Source organism: Apium graveolens, chromosome 4 (assembly GCF_009905375.1).
Source record: "Apium graveolens cultivar Ventura chromosome 4, ASM990537v1, whole genome shotgun sequence".
NCBI classification, from domain to species: domain Eukaryota; kingdom Viridiplantae; phylum Streptophyta; class Magnoliopsida; order Apiales; family Apiaceae; genus Apium; species Apium graveolens.
The window spans coordinates 12,501,539-12,512,425 of NC_133650.1; the positions used below are offsets into that span (position 1 = coordinate 12,501,539).

At 31.6% G+C, this 10,887-nt stretch overlaps 1 protein-coding gene across 1 annotated transcript; it reads right to left on the reverse strand.

Moving 5' to 3' along the window:
* Nucleotides 1-5,852: 5,852 nt before the first annotated feature.
* Nucleotides 5,853-6,332, reverse strand: LOC141718332 (uncharacterized). The gene has a single exon (XM_074520716.1). It carries the CDS (start codon nt 6,330-6,332, stop codon nt 5,853-5,855), a length of 480 nt encoding a protein of 159 aa, XP_074376817.1.
* Nucleotides 6,333-10,887: the final 4,555 nt, after the last annotated feature.

Here is a 10,887-nt window from a genome sequence, read left to right on the forward strand (position 1 = left end):
ACTCAGATGCAAACACACATGTGAATGAATTAATATTCATATCAAAAAAATAATTGTACATCACTTTTAATGAATAAATACTGATATCTCAAAAGCAATTGTAAATCACTTTTAAAGAAGAAAAACTGATGTCAAAAAAGTTAATGTACATCGCTTTTTTAAAAAATACTGATGTCAAAGACTGACATTTTTAAGTCTAAATGGTACATAGACATCACTTTGATTAGGATAAAACTGATGTCTATGTTCCACTATAGACATCACTCTTTACTTAAGAAATTGATGTTTAATGTCTTATTTTACATCATAGAAATGAAATTATTCGATGTCTATGTGGAAAAAAACATAACTCATTATATGTTTAATATGTTGTAATATGTGTAATTTATTTATAAAATTATTTATTTCTAACATTTTTTGTAAAAAACCAATGCATGGACATTAGTTTTTTTTCCAGAAACGATGTCTAATCGAGTAAATACATCGGGTTTTAACCGATGTCTAGAATAGACATCACCGACATCAACATCGGTCGCTAAACAACATAGACATCGACCAAAAACCGATGTCTATTAACATTTTTCTAGTAGTGCAACTTGGAAGGACTCACTTATGACCATCCCCTTAGCATGGATATCATAAATGATCACTTGTAGTTCTTGCACCTGACTGACCATAGTCTTAGAATCCGCCATCTTGTAATCAACAAAGCGACCAACGATCCACTTCTTTGCCCCAACGTCCTCGGTTTTATGCTTATGGTCAAGTGATTCCCATAAGACCTTAGCTGATAGTTTCGAGCAGTATAAGTTATACAATGAATCAGCCAAACAGTTTAGCACATAGTTCCGACAACTATAGTCGGCATGTTTCTACGCATCCGCAGCATACACAGTCTGCATATCACTCTCAACAGTGAGCAATGGTACTTCCTCCTTGAGATATCGATCAAAGTTTAAAGTGGTCAGATAAAACAACATCTTTTGTTGCCAGCACTTAAAGTTCGATCCATTGAACTTCTCAGGCTTCTCACCGTGTACAGCAGGCACAACAGGATGAGTAGGCGCTACAGGATGTGTAGGCGCAACATGTGTAACCGTCATAACAGGTGTCTGTACACCAGTATTCTGTCCCAGAGGCACCTGGAACTTTCCAACGATAGTATGTCCCCAAGGCATTCTTCCCCAAGGCACATGTCCCGAAGGCACATATCCTACCGGAGGCTGACCCCCATCAGGTACCAGTACCTGTGCGTTAGGGTTTAGAGGCGGTTGGTGATCCCCATAAGATGTTATAATCTGTGCGTTGGGATTAACCACATCGTTACCAGTCATATTGTTCACGTTCTCCATTAGTCTGTTAAATAAAAAACACGCAAGACAGATTTGTCAGTCACAGATTAAACAAAATAATAAGCTTTAAGATTGTTATCCATAATCTGTGTAGAAATAAACCAATATGTGTATGTGTGTTTGAACAAAATGAACAAACAGAGAAATAGAAAAAGAGGAGAGAAGGATATAATCCAAGTCCAGTGCAAAACTGTCTCCTTAAAGCTTATTAGCCCTCACAGTCATGTGCGAGCGATAAGCCTCCCATGATAAAATGGATTGTAGTGATGTAGAACAGCACTCTCAGCGAGCTTAAAACAGAGCAAGAAATTATCACCAAAGGAGAGAGAGGTAGGGTTTTGTGTTTAGAGGCAAATGTGTTTTTTTGTGTATCTAACCCTAATGCCCTAGAGGTGTTTATATAGGTGTAGATAGACTTGTGCGCTACTCTTTTCCATAATTAAATATCATTAATTATAGAATCGGTGTAATACTTGCAAGCTACTCTATTCCATAAATAATCTGAAATATAATTAGATTAAATATATCAAGACATACACTATATCAATTAATCTGAAACAAAATCAAATTAATTTATGCCATAATATTTGAGCCAAATTCTAGTGGAAAATAATAATTTCGATTATTAAGAGAATATCATCATATCTCACACATCTTTTAGTCATAATGCTCAAAATATGACTTACCAATATGGGATTTATACCCATATTTTCCAATAGTTAGTGCTAATCAAGCATGCTTATTTGATTATGTGATTAAGTGTTATAGCTTGTCTCTTATAATAGTAAGGGTAGTTTAGGGATAGTGAGATATGAGTCTGGCTTATCTAAGATAACTAAATTAGAATCTTCTGGATTCTGTAGGTTGTAGTTTATAACCTCCTTCCTCCAAAGCCAAGTAGTTTCAAGGCCGAGTGCGGAATGACAGACAGAAGCAAGTTAATATACGACATTATTTGGTCGCCTGCTTGGCCAGAGGCAAGATAGTTGATACATGCAGTGCAAGCCAACCCTTTAATATTTAGTCGTAAAGATTCATCAAGGCTAAATAGTTTCAAAGTTTAGTCTGAAATCTTCTGATACAGGCAAGTCTCCAAACCATGTCGTTTGTGGTATCAATTTCTTTTAAAAAGGAAATGTTTATACTTATCAATGCTTTTATTTTAATTTCCTTATGCAAGTATCTCTAACCATATTTTTTATGGTTCATTATTTTGGATAAACATGGTTGTATTGTTTGATTAACGTATTCATACTTGATCAAAATAATTTGAGTACGTATCCCCTTGTTTAAAAATTTTGTTTTATTCAATATTGTTCTAGGGGACAATAATTTGTGGATTACCTATCTTTAAATGTGTTTGATCTGGAAAGTATTTAGTAATTTATTGTTAATAAATGGTGATTTAAAGTAAAGTTAGTGAATTCATTCTGTTCACTTATGTCGGTAAAGGTGGAAAGAGATAGGTAAAATCAATTGAATCTTTGACCTGGAATAAAAAGAAAATCAGATAATCTATTGGAGTTGCGTAAAAGGTCCGTTATTCGGTAACGGCCCAACATGTAGTGGCGTAAGCGGCTAATTCGGTTGCGCATATTCTTTTAACTGATTAGTCCAGCGTTAATAAAAACCTAGCTAGTCTTTGAGTTTCAAAGCACATAATTTTAGGATGGCCATTCGAGCTGTCCGGTGAATGATAAATTGATCAACTATCTTCACCTATTTGAATGTCCAATAGAACTAATTAATTCAACTTCTGAATTGTTTAAAGTCGAGTCATTCAAGTGAAAAGATAGCATGCTAAAGTCAAATTCTGAAATTTATTAATCTATATTTTGTGTTATTATTTAAAGAGCATGCTAGTATTTGGCGGTTATCCAGTTCTTAATGATTTCAAATGTTTTATTCTTATAACCATTTGGAAATTTATTTTTTTAAAAAAGTAAAAGATTTGAAAATTTTTCTAACAATCAAAATACTTTCATAAGGGATTCTGATCAATCGATATCCTCAGATAATTAACTCCCCATGTCCAACGGACCGGAGTAATTTTAACAACTGATGGCGAAATAACTAGAATAATTTGTTATTCGCTAATCACCAAATAAGTATTCAATGTATAAAATATATTTAGATAGAATAGTTGTTCACTATCTATCAAAATGAGAATCACTATTCTAGTAGAATAATTACTAGAATAAAATGGACACAATAAATTCCCGAGTGTTCGTGAGTGTGATATTACCATAATATGTATAACTGTAATATTCACTCCGGGTATGAAAACATTAATCTATTCCAAAATTAGAATAGGACAATATCGACAGGGAGACTTGCCTGATTAGCAAAAACTTGAATTAACCTTGTCTAATTTTGGTTGCCTTTCTGGACTTGATTCTATAAATCAAATGCACTAATTTAATAAACCAGACAAAACTCGACTGACATCTATACGTCTCAACGTCTACACGATTATTTATCTATTCATGTATTGAAAGTTTTAAACAGATAGTATGCATATCATATAGCATGTAATCATGTTATTCATATAACACATGTATCAGATCGTCAAAAGATAAGTCTCGGTGTTTTTAGAACTGAAATCGGGTCAAAATAGAGAATTTTCGATTAGTATTTGACCCAAAACGACTTGTAAAATGATTTAAACGGATGGCCGGTCTATTTATTATAAAAAATAAGAATAAATCAATTAATAATGATATTAATTGATTTTTAAATACTCAAATATATTTTTAAAAGCTTAAAATTATTTTTAAGAAGTATTTGACTTAATTATGAATGATTATACTTTATTTACCTATTTATAAATAAAATTAATCGATTGAATTAATTAATTAAATTATAAATAATTAATTAAAATAAGTTATGAATAATTAAATCAAATTTAAATTTTGGAAAATTATAATACAAAATAATTTTTGAATTTAATACAATTCAATTAATATTAAAATAATTAACCAAATTAATTTGAAAATAAAAATGATTTTTGAAATTAACATAAGGAAGTTTGATTTAAATTTTTAAAAGAAATGCCAGAAATAGTTTTTGGAAATGAACATAAGTCTGGGAGGATTAAGGGTGGCAGAGGAAAGAACCCTCGTCGGTTCTTGTGAGGAAAAAGATCGGAGTCTCGCTGGTTTCTGAAAAATCAAGATTTCGGCCGAGTCCCGGCGTCCCTCCGACGAACTTTACAGCCCCTAAAACAATACCGTTTTAACTCGTTTTCAACTCCATCTATTCCTCAACTCATGAACAACCCATATAAATCTCCAGAATCAACAATAACTGTGCCGAGCACATTTTCGGCCAAAAATCGACCATTCACCAGGAAAAAACAAACTGGAGCAATTCTTGACCAAATTCTAAAAACTATATATATCAAATTAAAGCTGTTAACACCTACAATCTAATCAGGGCATCAAGAACGGTAAAAAAACACAAGATTAACCTGAAAAATCGATTTAAAATTTTAACAAAAATCAAAACTCGTATTTAATCAAATCTTATCCAAAAATTAACATGTTTATATACCTAATCAATCATCATGATCTCAGGAATGATAATCAATCCATAAAACAATCAAACAATCATTCTAAATTAAAAACCGAATTTAAATGAAAAATTTGAAAAATCGAAATAGTTAAATAATCAACCTTATTCGAACATTTGTATACGGATACGATCGTCTCGATACGAGCTTCACAACGGTACTAAGAGCACAATCAACGGATCCTTGGATTGATCAGAAAGCTTGAATATTTGATTTCGAAAATAAAAATAAACTAAAAATATGCAGAGAACTGATATATATCTATTTGATCAGGATATGAACTAACTGAAATAAGATAAATACGAGGCATATTTATATTTACACAAACGGTCCCGATAAATCACAAAGCATTACCTGTTTCTCGTATAATTTAAATCACAGGCCCTGAAAATAATAATTTACGGGGGAAAAGCTGTAAAAATATAACTTAAAGATAAATTTAGTATAAACCCCGAAAACAAAGTTAATTTGTACAAATATATATAAAACATGTTTTAACACTTAACACGGAAAAAACGTAATCTGACACGCGTCCAGATTTGCGGATCGATTCATATAATTACATTTTAAACATATAATAATTATTAGAAAAATTCCCTGGTCGTTGCAGGACTCAAATTAAGACCTACTATATAATAAATCATGGCAACACATTTTAATTTTATTTAAAAAGAGAATATTTATTATATATATAACAAAATATGTACAAAATTTTCCCGTTATTACATCCTTCCCTCTTTAACATGATTATGTCCTCAGAATCTATTTAGGAACACAGAGGGGGATACTTAGCTAACATCTCATTCTCTAATTCCCAGGTTGACTCTTCAACTTTGGGATTTCTCCACAACACTAGTACTAAAGCTACAGACTTATTTCTAATCACTTTTTCCTGCTAGGATTAATAATGATGAAGTTCCGGCTAGAATTTACACCGTTTGCTCCATAAATGACAAGTCTCGCTGAATCTCAATTTCCTCATACTCTATCACATGATTAGAATCAGGAAAATAGTGCTTTAATATTGACACATGGAACACATTGTGGATATGTTGCATGTGTGGTGGTAAAGCTAACTCATACACAACTTTTCCTACACGCCTCAAAATATCAAAAGGTCCAACACAGCGGGGACTCAACTTTCCTTTCTTTCCAAATCTGGAAAAGCCTTTCCAAGGTGAATTTTTGAATAGTACTGCTTCTCCAACTTCAAATTCCATATCTTTTCTTGAAGGATGAGCATGTTTGCGTTGTCGATCTTGAGCTGTCAATAACCTTTTCCGAATGAGTTTAACTTTTTCTTTTGTCTGTTGGATCAACTTTTGACCCAAAATATTCCTTTCACCAACCTCATCCCAACAAGTTGGAGATCTACATCTTCTACCATATAAGGCTTCATATGGCGCCATTCTGATACTTGCATGATAGCTGTCGTTATAGGAGAATTCAACTAATGGTAAATGTTCATCTCAACTTCATTCAAAATCTAAAGCACATACTCTTAACATGTCCTCGATAGTCTAGACTCAGAAAAATATTATGCTTTTGTTAAAAACACTTTTGAGACATAAATCCTTTTGTTTCAAAAAGGTCGCTTATTTTGCAAGTCAGTTATGTGTTGCGTATTTATTGAAAAGTCGTATTTCCACTCGATTTCAGTTTTAAACATATCGAATCGAATGTTTTGACGAATTAAGTCATATATTATATGAATTATGTGATACGTGAATTATGTGTTTACTGCAAGTCAAGGCAGATTTGCTTACGTGTTTACTGCAAGTCAAGGCAGATTTTTACTATATATTTGATTGTTGAGTAAGATTAGAAACGGGTGGATAGTTTGATAACCAGAGGAAATGCTGCCAAATTTTTGTTAGATTTCCTATCCATTTATTGGATATGAATGAGTTTGTTATATAAATAAATTTCCAATTTTCATATCATTAAATGTCTAAGTGTGTACGTGGGTCAAGAGTCCTGTGTCTGACTATTTTCTTTATATGTGGGTTATCGTTCGGGTAGACGATAGAGTTTTGACGTGCAGTTCGTTGAATAATTATCGTGCAGATGATTAAAATATTATCTTTTAATTATAGATACGAGTCTTTCAAGACGATCAAGACCTGACAGAATGGATGAAGAGTAAAGTTGAATAATATTGAATATTTAGTTTTGCAGCACTGCATGAGCAGCAGATCTGAGATTTAGCGAAGTAACATACAATGATGTTATGAGACAGAAGTCTGAGTCAATTGTGTTATTGCGAGTGTGCTTAACTGCTAAAATCTAAAGGAAAGTATTCCTATAATATTCTAATATCAGAATAGTTTAATGTTTTACTTAACAAATTTCTTAATAATGATTATGCAAGTTTTCATATACCATTCTACTTCCAGAATAGTTATATGTTTATATATTTGGATTATACTGCTTATAAAGATTTTGGGAGACATTACGTACATATAATCATTGGATTATTGAAATCATGCTATTATAGCAATTGTTCTACTAGAACATAATTCAATTTCAGATAGATTGTGAATAACTATGTTATTCCATTTCACTCTATACAGTGGAACCTGATATTGGTATTTAGCGAATAACTAATCCTACTAGTTATCTCGCCATCAGTTATTGAGATTACCCCGGACCATGAGAAATGGGGAGTTGATTATGAAAGGATATCGATTGATTCGATTCCTTTATGAAAAATATTTTGATTGGACGGTGCTTATATGACCGTGGCGAATAATCCAACAATTGGATTTATGTAACCTAAAATATGTTTAATATAATTTTATCCTAGGCCTTCGAGTTGCCTTTTTGTTGAAGTACATACCGGTGGTGGCCGATATATGGCTTTATTTTAGTACTCGTATTCTGGGACATGAATTCTACGAATCATGATCCAACACTATTACAATGGTTGATCAGCATGTGATAGTACGTCCGTCGGATATAGTGATTCCAATATAAAAACTTATCGTTTAATCATTAAGCTTATTATAGCTTACGATAGCTTTTATTCTCATACATTTGTTGTTATTGATAATCATAAATAGATGATTTATCATAAATTATTATTACATGGTTTATATGAAAAGTTGATGTTGATATTTAATTTGTTGTTAAATATCAAAAGTGGTATTAATATATATGATTGATGTTGACTTTAGTATGGGATGTTGTGAGCATCAAAGTTAGTATTAATATCTAATTTGATGTTGACATAAAAATGAGTATTAATATCAATAGTGCGGTTTTGAATAAACTTTATGATTCAGTCCATAATTACTATTTCATATTGTTGTTTATAGTATTTCTGTAAATACTGTTTTACGATTTTTATTCGCGTCTAGATTCAAAGTATTACTGAAGCAGTTTTGCTCAAAACATCAAAAGAATTTTGAATACATTTAAGGGACCAAATTTTGGGATTTCCTTAACTAAATTTTCTAGTTTATCCATTATGATTTTAAATGTTCTGCTCTATTACAGATGCTGATTTTTTTTATATAAAAAGACCATATTTATGTTATACTGAACTTGCTGAGTATTTCTTTTGCTCATACTTGCTTGTTTTCAAATTTAACCTTCCAGTGAGGATTAATTTAACAACCCAACTAATAAAATTTAAATAAATTTGAACTCTATTAATAGAACTCCATTAAAAAAACTGATTAAATTTTACAACTTCTCAAAAATCCAATAAACTTACAATTCTTAAAATACAATACAACTAAATTACAACTACACCAACAAATTCTACAAAAAATCTAAGAAAATACAAAACTCCTCAAAATCTTGGAACCTGTACTCTTCCCTTTAAACAACCCATCTAAAAGAGAAAATACCTGCCAGAGGAAAACAAAGAGAACAAAGGACCGCAGTGAGCGAAAGGCTCATATACGGATATAAAACAAAGCATAACTGAACAAATATTAAAAGATCACGAGGCTAAAGTACAACCGAATTTCTAAATGAAGATCAATAGAAATAATGAATGAGATAATCAGAAAATGGATACTCAACTCACATAACAAAGCAATTGTTTTTAATAAAATTAATCTTACCACTTACGCATAATATAATCACAATAATAATATAATCAAAAGAGTATTGATAAAATGGAATCATACCCTTACACATACTCTTACACATATTCTCACACTTACAAAATAAAACACAAAATAGCTTACATACGAACATAGGATACAATATTACACTTACAGGATGTCCTATATTTTCGGTAATCCAGAATTATGTAGTCATCAAAACTTACAGGGACTTGCACAGCACAAAGCAAATGCTACCCAATATCTTACATGGGCTTGCACGACAATAAACACGCCCATACAATTTAAGTACACCGCATAGGAGGTGCCAAGCACGAGATTTTCCACTCGCGACGGATGTCTTACGAACTCCCAAGTCATACAAATAACATTAATAACTCAAAATAAATACTCAAAGCTCACACACTCAAATATCTTACATCTCCAAAATCATACATAAATTTATCAAATAACCTCAAAAGACAATAACCCAACATCAAGAAATAAAATAACATAACAAAAACACTCTAATCAAGTATCACATAACTAAACATCACACAAAATCACTAATTATTGATAAGCTCAAATCTGATCAGTTTCAAAGAATGTCAAATTATTGTATTAAGATGAAGTCAATTGACAAAGTACAAAACACGAAAGTCATGAGAAATTCCGAGACCTTTCCAGAATGGTAAGGCTCGTCAAAAGCGAACAAGTAACGAATTCAGAAAACATATAATGCGGACTGGAGAACAAAATCAGCCCCTGATTATAATTGTATTTTGATGTTTAAGACATCAAAATCACATAATTTAGCAGCAGAATGTAAACGCAAATTTCAGATATCGAAAAGAGCTTTCCAGAATGGTATTGCTCATAATATTTGAAGAAATATTCAATTTACTATGAATTTAAGAATAGAACATACAAGCACAATTTGACCCACCAGATTTCATAAATCGCAGATTTTGAGATACTTACAAGTAAAATTTCAGAAAATGTAAAGAACGAAAGAGGAAGATAATCAAATAAAATTTCCGATGAGTCTAGAATCACAACAATATAATAAACAGAGAATTAAATACAAATTTCACAAGAATTCAGATTACTAGAATTGAAGCACACGAATCTGATGAAGTATAACAAGATTTAGAATATAACGAAAATATCCGTACACACGAATTCGAATACGAAAATATAGAGTACAAGAAAGATATCCGTACCTCGAGATCTTAGTAACCGAGAATGCTAATACCGATTTCAGAACCGCAAATCAAAAGAACCCTAATTCCACAAACGCCAAATTCAAAACCCTCCAAAAAGTTCTTGATGTTCATCTCTATCTCCATCTATTTTCTCTTTCTCTTTCTCTCTCCCTCTCTCCTCTCTTCTCCGATCAAAGTAACGCAAACCCTTACTCTTCCTTCTTTCTCCCTTTTTTTATTAAAACCCTCACTCTTTTTTAATAAAGCCTTACTATTTTTTTAAAACTAATACTCTTAAAACAATATTCTAATTATAAATATAAAAATAAACTTACACAAACTAATTTAATTACAACACATTGGCATTTATAAATAATTAAATCAAATAATCCAATTAAAAATAATTATAAAATATCGGGATGTTACATTCTTCCCTCCATACAAAAATTTCGTCCTCGAAATTTAACTGACACATCTCTTTTTTAAAAAGAACGGATATAGACAGACAACAAAGGAACACAAAGCGAATAACATTCTTAACTAACGATCCATTCTAAAGTCAACCCACACTCACAGGTCGAGCCTAAAGGCAACTCTAAGGCTATAAGTCTATCTTACAACTACCCACAATTCATACATCGAGCCTAAAGGCAAGTTTACAGAATCTTAAAACACTAGTTCTGATGCCAACTTTAACAACCCAA